Source organism: Hemiscyllium ocellatum, chromosome 26 (assembly GCF_020745735.1).
Source record: "Hemiscyllium ocellatum isolate sHemOce1 chromosome 26, sHemOce1.pat.X.cur, whole genome shotgun sequence".
In the NCBI taxonomy this organism is placed as follows: Eukaryota; Metazoa; Chordata; class Chondrichthyes; order Orectolobiformes; family Hemiscylliidae; genus Hemiscyllium; species Hemiscyllium ocellatum.
In genome coordinates this window covers 46,380,224-46,406,970 of record NC_083426.1, presented here as the reverse complement: position 1 = coordinate 46,406,970, position 26,747 = coordinate 46,380,224, and the positions used below count along the sequence as shown (strand labels likewise).

Here is a 26,747-nt window from a genome sequence, read left to right as displayed (position 1 = left end):
GGTTGGAGGCGGTGGATGGGAGATCCCCTGAGGTGATGAGGTTATGGACGGTCTGGGAGATGGTGGTTTGGTGGTGGGAGGTGGGGTCATAGTCAAGGGGGCAGTAGGAGGGGATGCCTGCGAGCTGGCGGACACCTCCTCCTATTGCCCCCTTGACCATGACCCCACCTCCACTCCTGGCACCTTCCCCTGCAATCGCAAGAAATCCAAAACTTGCACCCACACCTCCCCCCTCACTTCCCTCCAAGGCCCCAAGGGATCCTTCCATATCTGCCACAAATTCACCTGCACCTCCACACACATCATTCACTGCACCCGCTGCACCCGATGTGGCCTCCTCTATATTGGGGAGACAGGCCGCCTACTTGCAGAACTTTTCAGAGAACACCTCTGGGACACCCGCACCAACCAACCCAATCGCCCCGTGGCTGAACACTTTAACTCCCCCTCCCACTCCACCAAGGACATGCGGGTCCTTGGCTGCCTCCATCTCCAGACCATGGCAACACGACGCCTGGAGGAAGAGCGCCTCATCTTCCACCTAGGAACCCTCCAACCACAAGGGATGGATGCAGATTTCTCCAGCTTTCTCATTTCCCCTCCCCCCACCTTATCTCAGTCCCAACCCTCGGACTCAGCACCGTCTTCTTGACCTGCAATCTTCTTCCCGACCTCTCCAACCTCTCCACCCCCACCCCCTCTCCGGCCTATCACCCTCACCTTAACCTCCTTCCACCTATCGCACTCCCAACGCCCCTCCCCCAAGTCCCTCCTCCCTACCTTTTATCTTGGCCTGCTTGGGACACCCTCCTCATTCCTGAAGAAGGGCTTATGCCTGAAACGTCGATTTCTCTTGCTCCTTTGATGCTGCCTGGCCTGGTGCGCTTTGCCAGCAACACCTTTTTCAGCTAAAGTCACTAATCTGACCTCGTTTCCCAAAGATCCCATCCTCCAATTTCCACCTCCTGAGTGAAGGTTAGAGGAGATCCAATAAAACTTCCTGGGCATTCAGAATATAATTCATAGACTCCATCAACGATCACTTCACTAGTTTCTTTGAAGGAACAAGGCATGAAAAGGTGGAGATAACGCATTCAAAAAACGTATATACTTTTGTATTGACAACAGTTTAAATGCATATTGAGGAAAGGGAGGAGATTTCATTGGGGTGTGACTGAAAGCTTGTTTAAAGAAATAAATTTTAAGGATGGTCTTGAAGGAAACGAGCGAGAGAGGTTGGGGTAATTTAGGAAGGGGTTTTTGTAATGTGGGGAGCAGATGGTAAAATGTGCAGGTACCAATTGTCAACAAATGTATTTGTGAGGACAAATTATTTAGTAATTAAAGCAAGATGCAACAAAGGCCACAGCTAGACCAATAGAAAGTTTGGGGGCTGCAGGTTGTAGGAGGATGCAAAGGTTGAGGGAGGTGAAGTTAAGGAGAGATTTCAGATTGTACGAAATGGATGCTTTGTTTGGTAGGTTTGATGGTGAGAAGGATGGTGTTGTAGAGCAGAATGTTTTGGAAATTTGAGAACTGAAAAGCACATTTCTGGCTGATGTGAAGGGAAAGAGATTGGCCAGCGTTGCACCGGAACGGGTGACTCTGGTGGTGACAAAGACGTCGAAGAGAGTTTCAGCCATTGATGAGCTGAAACAAAGCAGAGACTGGTGATGTGGAGGTTAAGCGAGGTACGTTGGGGAAAGGGAGGGTATGTATACTGAAGGTTCAGCTTGGCTTCAAATCAAATGCAATGAATTTGGATCAGCTTCAGGGCAGGGTTCTTGGTGAGGATATCGAGTTGGAAGGCAGAGAGTTCAATCTTTCCAAGATTTAACTGCAGGAGGTTGTGGTGCCTCATTGATTGGCAATTAGACACGTTCCCTGACAATATTGAAAGATTGGAGATTTCAAGACATGAAAGAGTCCTGCTGTTTTCTGTGAGCTCACATCTACCAATGATTTCATCAAGGAAGTACAGGAGGAGTGAGTGGAATGGTTTTAGAGGCTCCCAAGTGAACAGAATAGGGGTTGGGGAGAGAGGTGTAGCTACAACGGAGTAGGTAGATATGGAAACAGGACTGTCTCAGTCAGCCAGTCAACAAAGGAAAGGTGTTGGAGAAGGGTGACTGTGTGTAAAAAGACAGGGTGTGGTGAAGGCGACTGCTATCGTAGCCACTGAACATATCATCTGCGGCGTTGGTTCATCCATTTCAGTACCATGATAGGGGAGACAGGTTGGGAAAATTCCATATGGAGTAGCAGGAAAGATAGGAAATAACAATATATTCCAGACTTTGGAGAGACAGGGGTGACTAGAAATGTGGCATTAGTTTACAAAGTCAGTGAGGTTCAAGGATTATTCTCACTCAGGCGATAGATGACAAAAGTTCGCAAAGCGATTGGGGGGAGGAGGGGGTATTTGAGGGCATAAAGACATTTGTAGAATCATTCCAACAAGGGGAAGCTAGTGAAAGAAGTTGTCTGGTCAGTGGTAACGGGGAGAAGAGCAACTGGAGGGCTTCCTCATGGAAGGATTGAGCTGGGAGAAGCAATAACAGAGAACTTGAGAAAAGCAACTGCCTTCAATATTAGGAGGAATATCTGGGAAAGTGGTTATGGAGGCAGTGGGAGATGCGATGGCCTGGTGGTATCATCCTTCCAGAGGATCCAGAGACCCAAGTAGCATTCTGGGGACTCTGGTTCTGATCCTGCCATGGCGGATATTGGATTTTGAATTCAGTAACAAATGTGGAATTAAGTGTAAGAATTAATGTTGACCATGAAACTGTGGTCAGTTGTCAGGGTTGGATAAACATCTAGGGAAGGGCAAATGGTCACATAAGCAATTTGGATTAGATTAGGATGTCTGGTCGGCATGGACGAGTTGGACTGAAGGGTCTGTTTCTGTGCTGTGCATCTCTTTGATGCGATGAAATTGCCATCCTTCCTTGGTCTACATGTGACTCCAGATACACAGAAATGGGGTTAACTCTTAACTGTCCTCTGGGGATGGACAATAAATGCTGGCCCAACCATAGATGCCAACATTCCATGACTTAATAAGGAAAATCGTGGAAAGGTGTGAAGATTAGGCAACTGACCATGTGGGGTCAGTATTCATGGCAAAGCGCTCCTCCTCATTGTCACCTTGAAGGTAAGGGTGTCTGATGAGTTAGTAGAATATAAGAGGTGCTGGGAGTTATGTCCAATGTGTTCCTGGAGCAATGCAATAGTTTGCAGAGGAGAATGAGGTCCCAGAATCATCTGATGGAATGTCAATTGAATGCTGAGCCAGACATGCTTTCCTTTGAAGGAGGTGTAGGATCTGTAATTGTAGAGGTCTGAAATCCAATCTCACTAAAGGGCAGGGGGTGAAGGTCCAACAGAAACTGGCAAATTGACCCACTGAGGAGGGTTTTATATTTGGAGATCTGCTCTTTTCAATCAACAATAGAAGTGTGGGGAATGTTATTTTCTGAACTGCAGCTATTGTTCTGAGACTGGAGTGGGATTGTATTTTCAGAGAAATATTGAGTCTAGACAGACAGAGGTGAGTGTAATCTTGCAGTAATCCCAGGCCTATGTGTTTTACATAAGGACAGCCTCAAGTGAGGCTCAGGAGGTTGGAGAAGGATTTTCCAGTGATAAGAAAAGTCAAACTTAACCAGCTCATTAGTTAGTGACAGAAAGGGTTCAAATATCTCACTGCTTTTGAAGTGATGTTGCTGAAGGCTATTTATGGCAGATTTATAGTGCGATGCTGCTGGATCTAAATTTGGAGGGATTCGAGGAATGCAGTAAATCAGAAAGATTGGCACTGCTTTTTGGCATCGTCACTCACAGGTTTTCAGGCTCTTTACAGTCTTTCTGTGATAACTTGCATTTTCATAGTGCCTCAGGGCCACCCAGCAAAGTGCCTCTTGTCAATGCATCATCCCTAATGAGAGTATTTTTAAAAGTGTGCGGTGGGTGATTTAGCAGATATTGATTGAGGGATGGATGTTGGTCAGGATTCTCCTATTCTCCTCCAAACTACTGCTGTGGGATTCACGAAGGGGCTGTTGGATTAATGCCATGTTTGAAAGGCAGCATCTTTTGGCAGTGCAGAACACCTCAGCGTTGAACTGGGGGAGTCGGTCCAGCTCATGTACTGAAGTCCTGAAGTGGGACTTGAACCTACAACCTTCTGAATGCGAGGTAAAACAACTAGCAATTGAGCTGGCATCTTTTAGCAAGTGTTTTAAAAGTAATTTGGAACAGGTGAGCTCAGCCTTGGTTGATGGGATAGGGCACAATGTTTAGACTCTTGGCTACTGTCACAAAGCCCACAGATTCAAACTGCCTGACTGTTCTGTCACTAGCTGGCTCTGCTCTGTGTTGAATGCTCACTGTTATATACTGTCCGTGTACACAATTACATACACATGTCTCAGAAACAAGAACATTGTTCAGCAAACACCACATACCAGGTGGATAAAGTTGCTGAGAATAACAACATTTGAAGATGAGTCTTCTGGAACTGGGAATAATGTAGCTACCGCAGAATCCCTGGGAGTCCAATTGAGTCAGCTCCAAACTATTTGGTTGGGAGGAGCTTCTGGGATCTACTTCAAATTCAGACCATATGAAAGCCTGGTCCACACAGACTTGCTGTAGCAGGGTCTCCTAAAGCCAGCCAGGAACAGGTTTAGATGCTCACACTGCCCTCTTCCTCACTGAAACCCCTTGACATGGAAGCTACAGTCACCGCGAGATTGCCAGCTCTGAATTGTTAACCTAAATCATTCCTAAATATGTCACTCTGCCTCCAAGATTGATGGATCGTATGATCAGTAAGTTCCAACAATAACACAAGTCCTCATAAAAATGTATCTAAATCCAAATCTCTAAACCAGACCCGATTATGGTACAGTGAGAGTGAGACTGTTTTTGATTAAAAGGTTCTGTCAATATCAACATTTGATAAATTTGCTTCTGTCTTCCACCCCATTCATTTTTTTTCCCACATCTTCCCTCGCTTGTATTCATAGAACTTTGGCTGACTGTTCTTAGGTACATTTTAATTTATCCTTTTACTCTTGCAGTTTTGGGACTGGAAATTAGGAACTCAGCTCCGGGACCATTGTTAATAGAGCTTCAGTCTTCTCTGATGAACCAATGCTCAGGATGTCTGTAGGAGGCTGATGTTTAGTTTTCACTTTGGGAGAATATGTACAGATGGCGATGAGGAACCTCAGTCACATTTGAATGATCCAGTTTGTGGATGAATTGATTTCTGCTAATCCCATCTGTTCGGGTACCCACCTTCCAGAGCATTAGGGAGAAAGGTGGTGATATGTCAACTCTGGAGAGCTTTGCCAGTGAAATCTGTTTGATTCAGGTTATTGAGATAGTGTGTCTATGGCCAATGGAAGTCATTATCACTGCCAAGCATGTTGCTGTCCTCTCCCAGCCTGTACACCATGTGACGATGCTGTCACTATAAAAAAGGTTATTTTGGCCTTGTGCGTTTTTTTTTAAGAAAGGTCATAAAGGCAGAGGTGAAGAAGAGTCTAGTTTAACAATGAAAGAGGAGTGGCCAATTCTCCCAGTTCAGTTTTTCTCTAGTTTGGTTTTAGCTGTAACAGACACAAGATGTGAGAGTCCAGGAGAGTTGCAAGCTTTGTTAAAGAATTCTTCTGACTCTTCTGAAATCTCTCTCCGGAAGTTGTTCTCTCCTGTACATAAGAATCTGTTTGAATTGATCTTTTTTGCCAAGGGGTCTGTTTTTGGGATGTTACTGTATTGGAACAGTTGATTAGTAATAGTTACTGTATAGGGTTGGTTAAGTTTTCTGACAGTTAAGTTATTCCAAATTCTGCTTTCTTTTGTTCGTGTTTCAATTGTAGTGTTGAAATAAATTTCTGTTTTTCTTAAAAATGAGCCGTTTGACCAGCTGCCTCTCACCTGGAACACCCACTTCACATCTGCCTTTAAAATAAGAAAACGTTACGGTCCAGACTACCATCTTGCAATATTTTGAGGGGGTCTGGCCCATAACAACCGTCCCGACATGAATCATTGGGGTAGTCAGCAGGACTGGAAACACCAACTGATTTATCACCCCACCCCTCCCCACTCCCCATCTTCTCCTGGAGCCCAGAGTGGGGTGGTCTCAAAAATGCAGTCACAGCAGCCCCCCACTCTAGTCAAGAGGCTGAAGTATTCGCTCTGGGTCTTGATGGATATGGAAGATGTGTCATAACGCAACCAAACTGTACGGTTGATCAATCTGTCAATCCTTTTCATATGCCTGGGGCAGATGGTGGGGGAATTTCCTGGTCAGCCACAATGCATCAATTTCTACGTGTTTGAAGTCTCTACATGCAGGTTCCTGCCATTAGCAAGCATTACTTTCCTTCAGGGCTCTCCTCTAAAGACCTTTATGGTGTTCTCCCTGTGGTCTTTACATGTGGGATGTGGGTTTAATAGGTTGCATCTTGATTCTGCTGCTTGTTATATTTGGATTTCATGAAGATGGATGTTGAAGGATTTGGTTTAATTAAACGTTTCCGTTCCCACAGGCCGTAACGAGTTGATAGCGAGATATATCAAGCTACGGACTGGCAAAACACGGACAAGGAAGCAGGTAAAGCTGGCCAGGAAGCTACGCTTTGGGGCAAAAAGAGGTGGCTTGTGCTGAAGTCTGGCTGTTGCTGCTGCTTTTAAGGCTGGCATGGTGAATGGGTAATGGGGCAGCATGATGGATAATGAGAGGCAGGGGGCACCTCCTGCAGATCTGAGGACCCAATACTGCCATGTCATCCTTGAATAGTTCAGTATTCCAAGGTAGGTCAGGTGGTATAGGAGAGATTGGCCAAATCTTCAGCTCTTGTTGTTTTGGGAACCTGTTCAGTCAAGAAAGGTTTTCAGGTGTGAACTGCATTGAATATACTATTTCCTGAAAGTCACTTGGTCAGAGATCTGCAGAAAGGATAGAATTTAAGTTGTTTTGGAAATGGCTGGGGAGGGGGGTGTTACTTAATGAGATGAGAAAAACTTTTCGATTCAGGATCTAGTGTCAGCATCAGGATAACCCAGGCAGGGTAAGGTATGGCTCAGTCCAGATATTCGAGAGCTCCCTCTAACCCCACTCCAAAACACTGACTTCTACTGGTGTGCCCCTTGCAGTTTCCACATTGACAGACCTTCAGCCTGACGGACTGGCCTTGCCAGTTGGTGCCAAAGTGCAAGGTGGTGGCTGTATGATGGCTCCAGTGTCAGTGAGAAGCTTTGGATTGCCCTGATGTTTGATTCATCCAGGGCCTTTGCTGTTGATATAGAGAAGCTTATCAGCTATCGGGCTAAAATGATTCCAATGGTTAATCCTTTCACCAGGACAAAAAAGGAAACAGTGACAAAACAACAAGTTAGATGTGAAATGGTTGGGAGGTTTACAAAAATTCAAAGACAGAGGTTAGCAATCCAAGGTTAATTTTATATTTAGGCTGAGCTTTTTCTTAATAGTGACCTATTTTCCCTAATCAGCTTGTTCAGAGATGTTATTATACACCTCTGGACTTGAACGCAGGCCTCTCAGTGTAGGGGTAGCAACACTACCACGAGGGCAGGCTCCTTCCTTGCAATTGGTAAGGCCAAAGGACTTCAGTCACACCACAACTGCTAATCATTCCCAATAGTATGTCCTCTCAAATCACTAAATCCTTGTTAATTAATGAATTTAATTTGAGAGAGAGAGAAATAATTTGTTCAGACAGGGGGAATCTAGAGCAAGGAGATATAAGGATATTAAAATTAGAGTGAAGCTATTCAGGCGGACTATCAAGAAGTGCATCCTTTCACACACACAGACACAAACAAAATCAGAAACAATGCCTGTTTAGGCTGCTGAGTCGGGCTCAGTTAAATATTTCACATTTGGGATTGCGAGACCTTTGTTAGGGAAAAGGTAAGATGAATTACAGAACCAAGGTGGACAGATGGACTTAATGCATGGATTGATTGACTGGAGCAGGTTCAAAGACTGAATGGCCTCCTCCTGTTACTCAGCTTTATTCCAGTGAAGGTATTTTAACTCTGAAAGCTGCTCAATCACAACAAAGCTGCTCTTACTCTGTTGTCCCCCAAATAGCTCTCATGTAGATATTATTCTAAAACCTTGTCATTCAGAGTTCAGTTGTGTCGCCCAGTTTTCTTTTCAGACTCCCCCATTAATTCTCCCCCTCAGCTGAAGGGGAAGGCTGTGATGGATGACCTACCTACAGCTGTAATTTTCTAATTCAAATACATGAGCAGAGAGGCAGTGGGGTCAAACATTTTGTCTCACTTATGCCATTTTCAATCCATTTGGGAGACAATAAGTGAAGCTTTTGTGCTTGGGATTGAGCTCACTCGCTACAAAGACCACACCTGGCAAGGGAGGGAGAAAGCAGGAGGATCAGTGCATTAGATAACAATCTCCTGCTGTCATTTGGTGCTTTCATTGTAGTGCAAAGCCTGCTCTTTGAAAAGCAACAGCTATTAGCCGAAAGCTCGGATGTAAACACATTTTGCCTCAACTGAAAGGCAACTCTGGTGAGTTCCAGTCCTGTGTAGATTGGCCTTGTCACTGAGGTCAGGCTTTGACATCTTTTGAACTGTCAAACCAAGCCCCTTGAGTAGGCTAGGCTAACCCCGCAGCATCGTCGCCCCTGTGAAAGCGAGAGAACTCAACTTGAGTTTATAGAACATAGAACATAGAAAAATACAGCGCAGTACAGGCCCTTCGGCCCTTGATGTTGCGCCGACCAAAGCCTACCTAACCTACACTAGCCCAATAACCTCCATATGCTTATCCAATGCCCGCTTAAATGACCATAAAGAGGGAGAGTCCACCACTGCTACTGGCAGGGCATTCCATGAACTCACAACCCGCTGAGTAAAGAAAGGAAGACAAAGCATCGAGGCTTTTCCCAGACTTGAGAGAGCTGTTACACAGGTTAGTCAAATAGCAGCCTGACACAGTTCTACAAACATGACTATCTTACAGCCAATGTCTGACTCCATTATTATGCCTCAGCACTAACTGTCTGACAAGCAGCACTGGGCAACCAGAGGTAGTGTAGAGTTGAGGGAGACTGGCCTTGGGAGTCCTCAAAAACATGTACTCTGCACCCTGTTGGATGTCATGGCAACAATTCAAACTCCTGATCCACCTCCAGCCCTGCCTTTTGGCTGATGAATCAGTACTCTTCCATGTTGTAAGAAGCACTGACTCTATCAAAGATTCAGAAAGAAGTACTCCCTTGGAGTACAGTATCTGTCTAGAGTAGTTGGACAGCATCATTACTGATTAATCCTCAGGGACTGGGTCTGAACCGACAAGGACGAAAATCCCGTGCTCACCAATATGTCGCCGGTTCATCATTCCATGACTCTCTTGATTGAGGTGACCACTGCATGGCGCTCGTGCTGATGAAGTTCCTGTTTTCATGTTGAGGATACCCTTGTTTACATTGTGTGACGTTAACATGGTGATAACTGGGATAGATTCTGAACAGATCCAGCAGCTTGGCTGGGGATCCACAAAAGGGCTGTGGACCATCAACAGGATTTGTATTTGATCACCGGAGCCCACCATATCCTCCCGCTCCGCCATCACCATCAAGCCAGTCGATTAACCGTGCAGAGTAAAGGAGGGTACAGCACCAGATGTACCTAAGAATAAGGGGTCAACCTGGTGAAGCTGCAAAACAGAACTATATGAATGCCAAACAGCAAATTCAGCAAGTGATGGACAGTGATAACCAACAGATCAGAGCTAAGCCCTACAGTCCTGCCATAAGCAGGTATGAATGGTGGTGGACAATTAAAACAAGGAGGAGGGTCCATAATTATCCCCATCCTCAATGGCCGGGAAGCCAGCTCATCAGTGCAAAAGATAGAGCTGAATTTTGGCAGCAATCTTCCAAGTGGATCATCCATTTCTGCCATGATCAGGCCTCAGCATCACTGTCAAGTAGATGCCAATATGTAAGATTGCCCAGGTTTGTCCGCACCCCAAAAAGCAGGAGAAATCTCGCCCAGCCATTTGCCACCCCATCAGTGTCTTCTCACTCAGCTGCAAAGTGTTGGAAGGAATTATTGACAGTGCTATCAAGCAGCACTTGCTCAACAATGATCTGCTCACTCACGCGCAGTTCGATTCCTGCTAGAGACTATACAGCGCCTGACCCGATTACAGCCACAGTTCAAACATGAGCAAAAGAGCTGAGAAGAGGGGATGTGAACAGTAACTGCCTTTCACATTTGTTTGTTTGAGTGTGGCATCAAGGAACTATTGCAAAACTGAAGTCAATGGGAATCTATGGGAAACTGGTTGGCGTCATATCTGGCATGGCCATGGTTGTTGGCAATCAGTCATCTCAGCTCCAGGACATTTTTCGGGTAGTGTCCTTAAACCCAACCAGCTTCAGCTGCTTTGTCAATGACCTTTCCTCCATTATAAGGTCAGAATTGGAGATGTCCACTGATGATTACGCACCGTTTCTGGTTCCACAGATACTGAAGCAGTCCATGTTCAAATGCAACAAGATCTGGACAACATTCAGACTTGGACTGATGAGTGATAAGTAACATTTGTGTCACAGAATGTCAGATAATGACCATCACCTAACGAGAGAATTTAGTCTGCTGCTTTTAATATTCAATGGTGTTGCCATCACTGAAACCCCACCCCCATCAATGACCCGGGGGTTACCATTGACCAGAAACCCAACTGGACTCACCATATAAATACAGTGGCTACAAGAACAGGTCAGAAGCTAGGAATACTGAGGCAAGTAACTCACCTCCTAACTCCCCAAGTCTGTCCACCATCTACAGGACACAAGCCAGGAGTGTGATGGGATATTCCTCATTTGTCTGGATGGGTGCAGCTCCAAAAACACTCAAGCTTGATGCCATTCAGAACAAAGCAGCCCACTTGATTGGCACCATCCATCACCTTAAACATTTACTCCCAGACAGCCCTTCCTTATTTGCTAATGTACAAAACATCAATGCCATGGCACTTAATACTCTCCATCACTGGGAAAGCTGGTCCAAACACTGAACTTTCTGATTCCACTCTGTATCAAAGTACCTTGATTCTGAACTCTGCTGCTCAAGAAATTCCAATACAGACAGTCAAAAGAGGATTTACTGATCACTTACCTGAAAGTGGTACTCTGATTAAAACTGTGATTGAAAGTCTCCTATCTTATTCCCAACCTGTGGATCTTACTGAACCATCTGCTAACAGAGGACAGGAACTCCCCAAGTGCGGTCCGGTTAAATGGAATTGAGCAACACAGCTGGACCTGCTGCAGTGTGAAGTTAAAGAGAACACTTAATCACCTCTGCCTCACCTCTGTTTGTTTATTATGTTATACAGTAGAATACCTGTTTGAGTTGGTTGTATGAGCCAGGCTTGAGACTTTGCAGGAGAAAGCAATGGGTTTTACACACCAGGCTAACTGTTCGACTGCTGGGAAAGTCATGAAACTTAAAGTTGTCAACTCTGGTTAGACCTGTTCTTGACAGTGACATGCTGTAACCTCTGATTGTGCCACCCCTCCGTACACTTACCACTGGTCACCTGGTACATCCATCTTCACCCTCCCACGCTGATTGGAAAGCAAGTAGACTTCATTATCTGATTGGTTGAGTTTTGGCTACCCCTCCTATGTCGAATTTTAAAAATATATAACAAGTAAATATTTTTTAATGGGGCTGAGATCTATAGACTAGTCCGACTGTACCTTAACACTGACCATTCCAATAACCCTTTAGATTAGACAATGGATGTTCCAACAGTCTAGCCATGTGTGTGATGCCCAGTCTGTGCTGCTTTCCCAAGGGGAAGTTTTCAGGGATCAAGGTTACAATCATTGATGTCCCTTTTGATTGAATGCTGCTGATGGAGATGCATGTAAATGGATAGTCACTTAGTGAAATAGCGATAAAACACAGGAGAAACTCAGCCGGTCTGTCAATGTCAGTGGAGAGAGAAGCTGAGATAACGTTTCAAGTTCAGCATGACTCTTCTTTGGAACTATAGTTTGAATCTGCTTGGTTTCCATTTCCAATTTCCAGCAACTGCTGTCTTCTACTCTTACTGTAGTCAGTTAGAGTCATAGACCCCAGCTCTCCTCAGCCATGAATTGAGGAATCCATTCTGTAATCATTATGTCAAACCTGCAATGATGGCAGCAATCCTTACAAAAAAGTGTCCAACCTCAACTACTGTGGAAAACAATCCAGCTCCAGTATTAAAAGTTCAAAATTGTGTTTATGGCTACCATAACTGGATTATGACCTTCAAATAGATAAGTTCCACTATAAAGCCATCACTGGAGAGGTTAAATTCCCAAATGGATCTGCTCCCAACTTGACCAATCCCCTAATAAATTCAAATCACTCACAAACCTGCTGCGTAATGGACTGGAGGGAGAGGGAAGGTAAACATTTACAGCACCTACACCCCAAGGCTGTGGAGAAAAAGTTAAAGGGGACTAATTGGGACTACTTCCAAAAAAACCTAGCATGGGCAGCATTGGGGGGTAGCGGTGTTCTTTTCCACTGTACATTGATAAAAGAGCACTTTGCAAAATGATGCTCGAGTATGAGAGAACCGGCAGTGCATGTGCAGCAGTGGTTCAGAAAAGGCTCGGTAGAGTTACGATGGATGTACTGGAATGGCCTCCAGTTGCCGAGTTACTGTGACTGAACACCAGACTCATTTAGGTCAGGCCAGATCCCACTGTCCACTGGACTGAAACCATCATCGCCTAATTATTGACGACCGAATTAAAATCGCAGACATTCCAGAGGGCTAGAGTGAATGTTTGGCTTCTGCAGCTTGAGGTGACAAGAAAGAGGATTTGGTTGTTTCTCATTGAGGCCACTGTTAACTCAGAATGCTCATCACTGCTCATCATTGGCAATGGATGTTGGCAGGAACTGGTGAGGGAAGGCAGAGGCTGAAGAGTATGGCCTGCCATAAAGCAGTGTTGCTGTCGGTTGCATGGCTGTTAGCAGCTGTGGCTTGGGGGAAAGGAGGGGAAAGTGATTGACGATGGTGATGGGAAGCCTGGCTCTCTGCATGCCTGAACTAACCGACTAACTCATTAATAGTGTAAGCACTGTGTACAGTTGTGACAGAAGCATTGTCTTTCATTTGTGTTTTTTGTCTTCAAATTATCTCATCGACCTAGGTGTCTAGTCACATACAGGTGTTAGCCAGGAAGAAAGTGCGAGAATACCAAGCAAGCATCAAGGTACGTGCAGCCGCCATGAATCCGGGGGACGTTCATCTCCATGGTTACAGGCTCTTCTTTTTTTCTTCCCCTTTGCTCTTTCCTGCAGGTGTCTAGTCATATGCAGGTTCTTGCCCGAAGGAAAGCTCGTGAGATTCAGTCCAAGCTAAAGGTATGCGCTTCTCTGCTTTCGCCTTGTGCTTGGCTGCTGGTCGAGACTGAACAGCAGTCATACAGAGTTCTGATAACACCGAATCCCACCCCACCCCACCCCACCTCACTCACGTCCGTTAGCAAGGAGTCATCGTGTAGCTGATACCGGGTCCAGCACTGAGCTCTCTGAGCGTTAAAATTTCTCCGGCCCGTGTCAGTTCCTGCCGCAACCAGCCTGAAAAATAAAAGCTTCCAAACTACTGAAGGGCACAAGCTGTAGGCCGAACCGATACTGGAGGAACCGAGAATTTTAAACAATGTTCAATAGGGTCCTGGAACTCACTATCTATCTATTGCAGAAATAATCAATGATTTCAAAAACAAATTGGATATGCACAAGACAGGAAATCAATTCATTGTGGGAAAGGAACTGGCTGGAAAGAGCACCAACATGGGCTTGATGAGCCAATGGTCTCCTCATGTGTTACAATAACCCCAACATGACCATTGGTGACTGCTAATGGCAGCACAGTGACTCATTGTTAGCACTGCTGCCTCACAGTGCCAGGGACCCAGGTTCGATTCCAGCCTTGGGCGACTGTGTGGATTTTGTACGTTCTCCTCATGTCCATGGGGGTTTCCTCCAGGTTCTCCAGTTTCCTCCCACAGTCCAAAGCTGTTCAGGTCAGGTGAATTGGCCATGGTAAATTGTACATAGTATTCAGGGATATGTAGGTTAGGTGGATTAACCATGGGGAAATGCAGGGTTACAGGAATAGGGTAGTGGGTTTGGGTGGGATGCTCTTTGGAGGCTTGGAGTGGGACTTGATGGGCCGAATGGCCTGCTTCCACAGTGCAGGGATTCTGTGGACAAAGTAGGGAGCTCAGCAAATCTGCTTTAATCTGGGGTATCCCACTGCCAATAGTGTCAGAAAATCTTCTCTTAACGATCCTGATCCTATGTAAACCATGCACTACTTGTTACAATCAGGGACTTTTAACACACAGGAGCAAACCAAACCTAGCAAGGCTGCCACACGTGTCAGAGTCCTTTGAGTAAGTCGGCTGATGAAGAGGAGTGCTTCACTGGAGATGCCCCTGGTTTATCATGAGGGGAATGTATAATGCCAGCTTGCTCGCCCCTCCAAGCCATCACGGCTTTGCAATGTGAGCTTCCCTCCCCATTGGGGTTCAGACTGAAATGTGGATGGCAGCCAAACCATTGTCACTTTAAGCAGACATGACCTGCAGTGTTAAAAACCTGGTAATGTTCCAAATGCAGCCTGAACGACCCTCCGTCGTCCAATTCCCATCCTTGGTCCCATTTCGTGGTTGAACCAGGTTACAGGTCCATGGCTGATAATACCTTGGTGAAAAAAAGCCATCCTTTTCTTGTCAAAGCCTGCTCGGCGCAGTCTTGCTCCTCGGTTAATGCAAAAACGAGGTGCGAGTGAGTACTCGCCACAACTTACCGTTGGGTTTGAGATTAACGACATCCCCTTCACCCTCTTCAGTCCCTGGGGAGAGGAAGGGAGAAAAGAATGATTCCAGGTGGGATTGATCCCACGTTGCAAGCCTTCTCTTTGAAAAGGAGAGGCTGAGGGTTGTCCTAAAAATGATTGTGAAAGGTCTTGAGGTTTGCTAAGCTGGATGTAGAGAAGCCACCACCCCCCCCCTCGCTTCCTGATAATGGAGACACTGAAACGGAGACCCCAGAAATATAACACAAAGGAGAATGGTTCCAAACTCCCTGCTGGGTGGAGGAATTGTGTTCAACAGCAAAAATAGATTTAAGGGAAAGCTAGATAAGCAGATGACTGAGGTAGGAATAAGATGTGCAGAAAGTGAGATCAGTCATTAGGTAATGATTCTGAAAGGGTTAACGTAGGATGGGCTCCACCCACTCAATGTCATGCACACTGGGTGAAGCAGGGAGTTCCACTCCACCGTTTAGAGGAATCACATGGATCAGTGACAGTCCTTAAGGTCCTAGTCATTATACCTGATCAAATGTAGGTGTGCTCATTTCTGTTCGTATTATAAACCTTCAGGTTAGACCAGAACAGTGCCTCTTCTGTAGATATTCTACACCGGTGTGTCCTCTACTACTAATCAGCAGATAAGCCCATGCAAAAGCAACGATAAAAGGGGAATTGATGACAGTGAGCTACCTATAAAACAACTCTGGCCCAGTATCACCAACTGGAAAAGGTGCCAACTCGCACAAGGTGCCAGCTATGGTTATCTGGAATAATACTACAGAAGGATAATACTACAAAATATAAACCACTTGGGCTGAATGGCCTATTTCTGTCCTTCAACTCTATATAATGTACAAAGCAAGGTCGTTCCCAGCCCAACAGCAATGACCAATAGGCCACTCTCGATCAGAATCAATCTGCATTGAGGGCATGCCAGATGTTATCAGAAGTGTGTGCAGACATTTGAGTGGTATGTTATGGTCACAAATTAAATGTTACTGTGACTCAGTGTTCTCAACAAATACACGTCAGCATTGGCGAGGAACCCACTGACTCTCAGGAAGATGAAAGTTCAGGGCATTTGGGAAAATGCATTGACACTGAAGCTAAACACTAAGCTGCTGAACCTGTACTCTCCGCTGGCTAAGAGGTGCACAGGAAACTTTGTGATCTCATTCAGTGAACTGGTGACACACAAATTCACTTTGAAGAGCCTGCGTGTCTAACTGAAAGACAGCAGCAAGAATACGAGCCCAGGCAGGGCTGAATTTGCATGTCACCTTTTCATTGAACTTCCCACGGTGTTATCAGAACTGTGCTATACTCGAGGTTCAGGCCTCAGCTTCTCTCTGGCTAATTATGGGGTGACTTTTTATTTATTTTGGCTGTGTGGCAGTGTGCAGTGAAATTGCAAGCTAATCCATTTCCTGTGCTTTACTAACTGAACACTTCCCCCCCACTCCCCCCACCCCTTCGCTTTGCAACATCCATTTCCAGAGGCTTCCTTACGTCCTCTTTATTTCTTCAATTCCTTCCATCAGAGTAGGTCTTCCCTTCATTGAATCCCGGCTGTGTTTAAACTTGATTTCCTCCCTATTATTGTCGCTGATGTACAGGGGACGCCTGTTATGTGATGTTATTCCATAGACAAGTGAGTTACTTCCGTCTCTCGAAACAGTGAGTGGTACTTTTGCTTCTGACGTGGTGGGTGAGCTACTAAAGGTAGCAACAAATACAAACTGGCACAGCAAGGTCAAACTAGGTGGGCAGGAAGTGTACGACCTTGGCATTCAAAAAAAGCCCACTCAATGAAAATGTGGGACAAAATTCAGCAAGGTGCGAGAACAAGAATGCATTGCACCAGATAATGAACGCAGAATGACCTTGAAGTGCTCAAAATGAGGGGGGAGGGAGAGAGAGAGAGAGAGAGTTACTTGAGTGGTGGGGTGAGGGTGAGTGTGGGAGAAGGATAGGGATCTGCACTTTAAGGAGGTCTTGCCTTTGGCTCTGTTGATGGATAGTCTACCTCTGTTATATTAGTTCAGAAATTGTACCCTGTATTTTTCTGATCAAACCGCCAATAGTTTGAGAATGAGGTAGTCCTTGAAGGGGACACAGCACTCGGTGTCTATCTACACCACATGGACTGCAACAGTTCAAGGAGACAGCTCATGAGTTGAAGAGCGATTAGGGATGAGCATTCGGCCCATCCCAGCCTAGCCCACATCCCATGAAAGAATAAACGAAGGCAAAGAAAATGATGCGTGTTCCTCTTTGGCGAACACAACCTCCTTTATTATAACTCATTCCTGAGCTAAGTGAGTGTTGGTCAGTGCTGAGGGGCACCTGAGTTTCTGAGCTCCACCAGAACCATTGATGGACTGATTGGCCTACTGCTCCTATATCCTTAGAAAAGGATACAATGCATCTGTACTTTAGGACACACGCGGGTGAGAAACCTCTCCTTGGTTTAGTCAGCAGAATTTTGTATCCTGCCTCACGACCGCTTCTGGAATTTGTCAGTCAACTTCTGCTCTGAGGTAACTCTCATTCCTCAAGCCAACAGCTCAGCTCAGCTGAGATCAGCACAGAACAGGGGCAGGGCAAGTGAAATGTGGAACCCTCCCACCAAATTAGGCGCTACCACAATCTCCTCTTCCAGTCTCCTCGCACAGATATGACACAGAGATTTCTGACTGGTGGCCCTCATTGGCAGGAGGGAGAGCAACGAGAAAAGTTAAAATCATTGTGTGCATCCCAGCAAAGAGTTTTAAGGATTCCTTAGTTGTGGTGGAAGGCTAGAAATAAGCAACAGAATCCAATTTATATTTAAACAAAATTAAATAGTTTGGGAACACAGACCTTTTGTTCAAATTCCACACCAGGCAGTTTGTGTAGACTCCAGGCTCCAGGAATAATCATTACCATGTGCAATCAGAGCCTACTCAAGTAAAAGTTGGTCCTTTCTTCCTCAATGTAGAATGATTTAGTTAGTGGGGAAGAAAGCTTGTGCAATCTCTCGATCCTTCCCCACCCCTCTCGTTTAACTGGCTCGTTCCACTCAGCTCCTTGTATAGAGTGCTTCCTGTTTCTTTTAACCATTCTAAGAACATTAATAGCCTCTGTATGTCCTGAAGCAGCAGTTTATCAGGCATGATTTGTGAGAACAGGCACATGAGGTACATCAGTACAGAGCCCAGTCTTGTGCTTCTCTGGTGTCCATTCACACATTACCTCCAGTTCCAGACTGCTTTACCTCTGCCTATCTCAAGGTCAGAGTTCAGTTCCAGTCTGCTGCTCCTCACCTGTCACTCTTTGGGTGGCCACTATGGTCTTCAAGCCTCCAAACGGCGCCCACGTTGGGGGAAAATCTTGGAGCGTTGGCTGATGACTTTCCTAGTTGGTGTCACTTAGCTTTGCACTGCCTAGTCCACTAAGCAACTGAGGTAAACACTTCTCAATGCAAGACATGGGGGGAAGAGGCTATTTTAAGCTGCTGATCCAATCAAAGTGCTAATAATACCACTGTCTCCTTGCTGGTGGAGCAAGGAGACAGTGTGAACAGCTGACATAGGTACAATGCTCAAAGGATGCCTACCTTGATCAAGTCATTACCTCATGAAGAGAATGGAATAACTGCTCAGTATTGGAGTATGTCCGCGGCTTAGAGGAGCACTGTCCGCACTCACCCGGGCAAGGTTTCTGGGTATACAACACGAGTGTGGCCACTCTCCATTCCACCCACAGCTCTTAGACAATAGTGATCTTGGAGAAGTTAAACCTTAGAACAATAGTTTAAATGTGAAAGCATGACTCCATTCAAACACTCCACAGTATTCTCTCTCTCTCTCTTTCAGTCAGGAGAGGCCACACAATAATGTGGAGAGACACAGTCATCCCTCCCCACCATCATTGAAATAAGATCCTATTCAGGCTTGGCTCTGATCTCCAAGACAATATTTTGCTTCTCTTACATTGTCGTGAATCGGCCCATTAACTCCAGTCTCGAGCAGGAGTTGTGTGATGTCCGAAGCTGCCATTTGGGATCACTTTACCATGGGTCCACCACAGTAGTTGCTTCCAGCCTCTCTCACTCCTCCTCACCTCAATGAAGTGAAATGCTTCAATATTTATACCAAAGATCTATGTAGCTGGTTATTAAGAAATACACAATGACAGGTTAACTATTTTACCATATTTTTCCCTTGTGTTTCCCTTGAAACAAGAAGTTTCAAGACTTATCTTGAGCCAAATAGGGTGTTGACAATGCCTTAATTTGGATCATAGGGCTTTCCTTTTATTTGAACCCACACCGCTGAAGGCTTTAGGAAATGAGTTTGTGTTCAGACTGAACTGAAAGCTCTGTTGCATACTAGTTCTTGCAATCTGATTTCCTCAACTGAGCCCCTATTACTAAGCCCCTCATTTAGGCCTCTATCCCCAGAATTGAAGGCCAAGACTTCCATTGACATTAATTGCTCCTAAGTGATGGTCATCAGGCAAATGTGAGAAACCGAGAATTCATCGTTGAAAGAAAAATAAGGCTGAGGAAACACAATGGAACCGATGTTTGAATGAACTCCTAGCTGAACATGTCCACCTGAATGGAGTAGCTCGGCCTCTTTTAGTCGTCAACCAGTCAGGAGATAAATGGTCAAATGGCGCCACTTCTTAAACCAACCTTTATTTGTAATCCAGTATGTGATTAGTGTTTTAAGAGTTGGAACTATGTTTCAAGCTATTGTAATAGACTTCTAAGACAAGGAGGGATCAGTGACAATGGTGCCTATGAATTCTACTTCATTCCTGACAACCTTATTGACATCCCCCAGCAAACCCCAGTGACCTCCCTCCCCTCACTGATAAACAAGCATCCTTGTTGCGGTTTCTAAGGGCCATGGGAATTTTGTTCCCTACAAAGTAATTGTCGACTCAAGGATGCATTTGGCATCTCATCTCCCAGTTAGGTGGCTGGTGGGCTTTCTGGGTCTTCACATCATACAGTTCTGGTCTGAAGCCTGTTGATGATTGCTCACTGGAGTGTACATCTCATTATTACAGTCCATAAGTCGTGATAGACCTTTCTTGACATGAAGCACCCCCTACGTTTTCTGTTACTCCTAATGTCTCTGCATCTGCACTGGAACCAAACACTTCAACAACTAACCAGTCAGTGAATTTAACCATTCTCATGTTTGAATTCAAATTCATGTGACTTCTTCCTTGTCCAGGAAGAGTCAACTTTGGGTCGGGGTGTATACTCACTTTGCAGGTGACCTCTCTCTATGCTGTGCTGCTGTAAGCATGTTTGTGCTGTTAATCCCTCCCTCATTTGCTCCCTAAACACATCTAGCATGTTGTGTGACTAAAAGGCTGCTTCTGAACTTTCGGCCTGTTTTCATTTTCCGGGCTTGTCCATCTTCTAAAGTATTCTCCAGTAACAATAACTGAGGCTGATTGTGTGTTAAACCATGGAATTGAGGGCAGAAGATGATGGAGAAATAAACAGAAAGGAGATTTTTTAAGAAAGTGAACAAACAACCCGCTCCTCTCTGTTGGGGTACCCTAATAATGAATTATCTGCATTCAGTGGATTTCAGTATAATTTGAAGCGTGTTGATACTAATTGGACTCTGTATTCTAATTAATCAGTGTCCTGTCTATGAAATTAACCAGCAAGACCACTTCAAGGTCACTGCCAGTTCTATTTATACACTTAAACCTGAGATGCCATTTAAAAAGAAAGGTCTTTCCTCTCCAAGTGTGTCATTTTCCAGTATGTTTAGTTTTTCCATTTAAGCAATCTTCTGGCAATACGAATAAGCCAGGTTAAGGTGCTTCACTGTCCTGCTCGCAATCTGGTGTTCAAATTGCTGCCAAGGGTCCAGTGTTTTGTCAAGCTTCCTAGAATTGAGGTGCAATGCGCTAGTGGTGAAATAAAATGCGCCATTACAGCAGATTCTGAACTCTTGGAGAAATTGTTTGCCCTTTGACCTGGATTAGAGGATGATCAGATCAGCCATGATTGCATTGAACCAAGAAGCAGACTTGATGAGCTGAGTGACCTCCTTCTGCCTCTACGTCTCGTGGAATTTTCATTTGCTATAATGTAAAATTGCCCAAGGACATTCCAAGTTACAATTGCTGATGTAATGAAGGTGTTCAGAAAAGCAGAAGGAATTAAATAAGTGAGGTTTTGATCTCTGGTCATTTCCTCTTTCCCAAATAAATATGCCCACCTCTAGATGAAGATGATTCTATGGAGCCAAGTTCCCTAATTTCAAGCAGCTTTCTAATTGACTGACCAGTGGTAGCGCAAGTTGACCTTGTGAGTGAAAGAGTCCATTTTGATTGTTCGAAATTGATGTTCGCTGGTGTTTTAAGAGGACTCATAGTCTTGGTTATGCACCACATTGTTTATTAGCCTCCCACACTGATCCATCAAACTGTTGTATTACATGGGGATAACTAGCTCTCAGGAATAGGGGGAGGAAATTCTTGAGCCACTCACTTTTAAGTGTTATGTAAAATGCTGTCGTTTGTACCTTTCCTGCATAATGCCTTCCTGAATTTCCCATTATAGTAGCTCATCAAGAAACAGCAGTAGCTGTAAGGGTTAGAAGTAGCTTAGGCAGTTAGAGCAGTGAAAGGGAATACAATTCAATTTAAAAAAAAGGTGGGGGATACTGAGAAAAGATGGAGGCGGTTGGAAAACACGTTGTTTTCTTGTGGACTCTGTACGCCAGAATTAATTCTTCCCCATGTAATTCTTGTGGAAACCCAGAACACAACGCTAATGAAATCTGAAAATACAGACTTGCATTTATATAGCACATTTCACCATGTCCAACAGTGATTTATAGCAAAAACAGAACTTTGTGAAGTATAAACTGTTGTTATATAGAAAGTTTGATTATCAATTTGGACACAGGACTCTACAGATGATGACTGCCAGATACTTTGTTCATGATATGTTGATTGAGGGTTAAATATTGGGGAAGACACTAGGGAGAAAGACAGATTAATTTTTATCTAAATTACTTTACACTAACAATTGCTGTAATGCCATTAATCACAAACATAACCTGTAGTACTGAGTTGTACAAAATCACTATTTTCTGTTAAATTCCAGTGTGCATTGCTACATAGATTCTTCCCAGTAGTGTTTTTTTGTAAAGCATGACATTATGTGGTACCAGCAGAATGAGTTATTTTTAAAAACACTTCCAACATCGGAACACCTCAATTCATTGGGGGAGTTGGGTATTGCTGCATTATAGTAGCAAGTTTCAAAAGGAGGAGTGTAAGTAACATCCCTGTCAAGCAAAACCGAGAACCTACAGAGCACATTACAGCTAGCAAAGCAGAGTCATAGAGATGTACAGCATGGTGGCACAGTGGTTAGCACTGCTGTCTCACAGCGCCTGAGACCCGGGTTCAATTACCGACTCAGGCGACTGACTGTGTGGAGTGTGGAGTTTGCACGTTCTCCCCGTGTCTGCGTGGGTTTCCTCCGGGTGCTCCGGTTTCCTCCCACATTACAAAGATGTGCGGGTCAGGTGAATTGGCCATGCTAAATTGCCCGTAGTGTTAGGTAAGAAGTAAATGTAGGGGTATGGGTGGGTTGCGCTTCGGCGGGTCGGTGTGGACTTGTTGGGCCGAAGGGCCTGTTTCCACACTGTAAGTAATCTAATGTAAAAATAGACTTGTCCATGCTGACCAGATATCCTAAATTAATCTAGTCCCATTTGCCAGCATTTGGCCCACATTTCTCTCATCCCTTCCCATTCATACATTCATCCAGATACCTTTTAAATGCTGTAATTGTACCAGCCTCCTCCACTTCCTCTGGCAGCTCACTCCATACACACACCACCCTCTGCGTGAAAAAGTTACCCCTTAGGTATCTTTGTAAATCTTTCCCCTCTCGCCTTAAACCTATGCCCTCTAGTTCTGGACTTCTGACCCTGGGAAAAGACCTTGACAATTCACCCTATCCATGCCCCTCATGATTTTATAAGTTTCTAAGATCTCAGCTTTTCATCCAGGGAAAACAGTGCCAACCTGTTCAACCTCTCCCTATAGCTCAGAGCATCCAATCCTGGCAACATCCTTGTAAATCCTTTCTGAACCCTTTCAAGTTTCACAACATCCTTCCTATAGCAGGGAGACCAGAATTGTTCCAAAAATGGGCTTAACCAGTGTCCTGTACAGCCTCAACATGACCTCCCAACTCCAATACTCAATGCACTGACCAATAAAGGAAAGCAAACACCTTCTTCACAATCCTAACTACCTGTGACTCCATTTTCAAGGAACAATGAATCTGCACTGCAAGGTCTCTTTGTTCAGCAACACTCCCCATGATAAAACCATTACTCCCCAGGATAAAACCATTAAATGTGTAAGTCCTGCCCTGATTTGCCTTTCCAAAATGCAGCTCCTCACATTTATCTAAATTAAACTCCATCTGCCACTCCTCAGTGCACTTGCCCATCTGGTCAAGGTCCAGTTGTACTCTGAGATAGTCTGTGAACTACACCACCAATTTTTGTGTCATCTGCAAACTTACCAGCCATACCTCCTCGATTCACATCCAAGTCATTTTAAATAAATGGCAAGAAGCAGTGGACCCAGCGCTGATCCTTGTGGCATAGTGCTGGTCACAGGCCTCCACCACCAGCACCTTCTGTCTTCTACCTTCAAGCCAACTTTGTACCTGACTGGCTAGCTCAGCCTGTATTCCATTTGATTTTGTGTAGTCAATGCTGCAGTGTGGCATGTCACATAAAACCTGACTCAGAGCTGATTTTGCAACTTTATTGCAGAATTTATGTGGAATTTTAAAAAGTCATCATTCTTCTGAATTCCACACTGAATAGTCAGTGGAGTAATTGCTGCCCCATCTCATGGCTAATCGCTCTAGGGCAATTTTTCCAGCACTTGGAGAGTGTGATGATGCCCTAAACAAGTCCCTGATCCCAACCCTACTTTCCTGGTGGAGAGTTAAATGTTAGGGCATTAGCTATTGGAACGAAGGAATCTTTGCTCAGTGTTAGAGGAGATGCAGAATGAGAAGAAAGAAAACTCGTTAGTAGATAGGAAGAATGAATGAGTTTACAATTCTATAGTGTCTTTCGCTCCCTTAGGTCATCGGAAAATGAGTTAGTTTTCAAAACAAAGTGTAGAAAACATAGCAGCTATATTGTGTAAGTCAAAACCACACACTCCACACGGCATCAATGATCAGAGTTTTGTTTACTGGTGGTTGAAGAACAAACAGCAGCCAGATAACTTCTTTTCAAACTTACATCTTTGAAGATTGTGAAACGCCCTCTTACATCCACCTGATCTCTAATGTCTGACTGTAAAGATGGCATCTCCTGTAAAGATGGCATCTCCTGTAAAGCAGCACCAATGTGTGGCATCAAATTAGATTTTACGAACTGAGACTTGAACTGAGAACTTTCTGCTCCAAGTGACCACTAAACATGGGGAAGTAAATAATTTTGAGCAGTGTGTAGAATGGGCGATCTTGGATGGGGCATATTTAAAAAGATAACTTAGAAACTATGCAGAATATATGCAGTGGGAAGTACCATTCTGAAAGAAGGAATAATGTTTAAGTTCTTTGACAAGTTTTAAATTAAGTCGAAAGTTGCAGCTCTTACAGCGAGTTTTTGCACCAACTGCAAAACCCTCAATTTTTTCCAAAGTTCCACATGACAGGTTTCTAATTGGACTGCAGACTGTAAGTATCCAGAGTAGAACAGGGAACTGAATTAAAGTTGTTAAATGAGAAACAAGTCATCGTGTTACAGACTCAAAGAGCCAGTTGTTAAGTGGAGATTAGTGCTGACCCTTCATGATGAAGTAATGACCTGAGAAACAAATATAAACTTTTATAAATTTGTGGATGACACTGAAATAGAAGCTTGAAGAACTTTGATTGGAAATGTATTTGTCTGACATAAACCATTTACCATGGATAAGTGTTACAGTATGCTGCTTTGAAGATGTAGCCAAGTAGACCATGAATAGAATTGTCCTGGTAAAGCCTTTTAGAGGAACCTAGCCCTAATGACTTGATTTTAAAAAAATAAACAAGCCTCTACAATAGACTGCAGTTCATAGTAGAAATGCTGCATTAATTATGGACATAATATCGCAAAGATGTGATGAAGGTCCTAAATGAAATGCAGAGAATAATATCAATCCCATACGCAAAAGAGGTTGGCTGGGAAAGGATTGAGAATCATTGATGGAGGTTAAATTCAATACTAAACAAAGAAGGTACCCTGCTACTGCTTCAAAACAAGAAAATAAAATTCTGACTATTATCTTACAAGTAAGGAAACACTGGATTGCAATCCAGGCAGTATAGATGAAAGATATTGAGATTGTAGAATATTTCTGGATGGGTCTTTTGTGAAATAGAAATTGGATCGTGTACATGTGTATTATGTTTTTCAAAGTCCCACATCAGCATGTCTTAAGTGTCTATAGAGTTCAGTTTCATAATGTGTTCCCAAGTTGTGTTCCACTAGTGGATCTGCAGCTTTTCCACATGGAGTGGGAAGAAAAGACACTTGCAAATACGGACTCTGAGGGATAAGAAACAAATCCTTTCAAAGTCCAAAGCTCCCATTCTAGATGCCTCTGCCTCACAGATATAGTTACAGAGAAGTGTAGGCGCAGAAAGATGAATAAATCTGATAGCCTTTACACATTTATAGATTATCATTGAGTAATCATTCAAAGGCAAAGTCATTATATGGCACTGTGGAGTTCATTACAATCTCCCAGATTCATCTTTTCTTGAATTAATTTGTTTAACTTAGTTCTCCTGAGAGACACGTTAACATCGAACAGATTGATTACAAATTTACATTTCTACTTCCTACCCACTGTCAAACTGATTTCTACAGGAGCGGATTGGACAGAGACAGCTGGTTAGCGGCATGGCATCTTAAAGTGTTTACACACAAAAATATCATTATACTTTATAAACCCATCATGGTTCAGGTCAGAGTCATTTATCCTGTGTGGATATCAGCTTGAAGCAGGTTAAAAACTGAGGGTTATTATCAAGATAATGAAGAGGCTTCTAGCTTGAACTTTACGGCATCATTTAATTCTGTGGAAAAGCTTGAAGACTGAAAGGTCAGCCCCAGGTTCAAATAAGTCATCAATCTTCAAGGATTCACTCAGCATTCAAGCTATAATCTGTTGCTGTTTTTTAAAAAAATGTTTTAAAACTGCGCTCTAAATGAGGAATAGATTTTAACATTTAAATTTAATTTGCCTCCAAATAAAAATTCTTACATTCCTTTCAAATTTGGACATTTCCACAGAAACAGCAAAATGGCTTGAAGTGAGAGAAAGAAGAGTAGGCAGTGGGTTAATTAACCTTGTGTAATCTATAAATCACTGCATTCTTAATTTGAATTTTTCAAGTTGTACAAGAGCAATGGCTATCAGAAAATTGGTTGGCTGGACTGAACCATCCAGGTTCAAGACCTACCTGCCATATTTAGTCTCCAGTTCACCTGCATGGGCTCCTGAAATTGTAATCAAATGTCCAGGTGCTACAGCATCTACCCCCACCCCTGTCTGGGGCCTTGCCTGCAATGTTGGAGGTTGACATGAGTGATCCTGCCTTGGTACAGGAGGCTAGAAACCTACTGGAAGAGGAGGGTGGGTAGGAATCTTCAGCTCCAACTTTAATCTTGCCTGACCAACAGCAGGCAGACACGTGTCCTGTTCTCATGTGCTAGCGTTTTAGCAGTGGACCTGAGGGAGCCTCGCAATTTGATAACAGTCTTGATGACAC

General features: G+C 44.1%; 1 protein-coding gene across 1 annotated transcript in view; it reads left to right on the top strand.

Moving 5' to 3' along the window:
* LOC132828124 (transcriptional enhancer factor TEF-5-like) overlaps positions 1-26,747 on the top strand; it is a gene marked incomplete at its 5' end in the record, with an annotated part of 196,759 nt that overhangs the window by 78,428 nt on the left and 91,584 nt on the right. Inside the window, 3 exons of the mRNA XM_060845032.1 lie at positions 6,567-6,631; positions 13,239-13,301; positions 13,390-13,452. Coding sequence (XP_060701015.1) covers positions 6,567-6,631; positions 13,239-13,301; positions 13,390-13,452 — 191 coding nt within the window. The remainder of the gene's footprint in view (positions 1-6,566; positions 6,632-13,238; positions 13,302-13,389; positions 13,453-26,747) is intronic.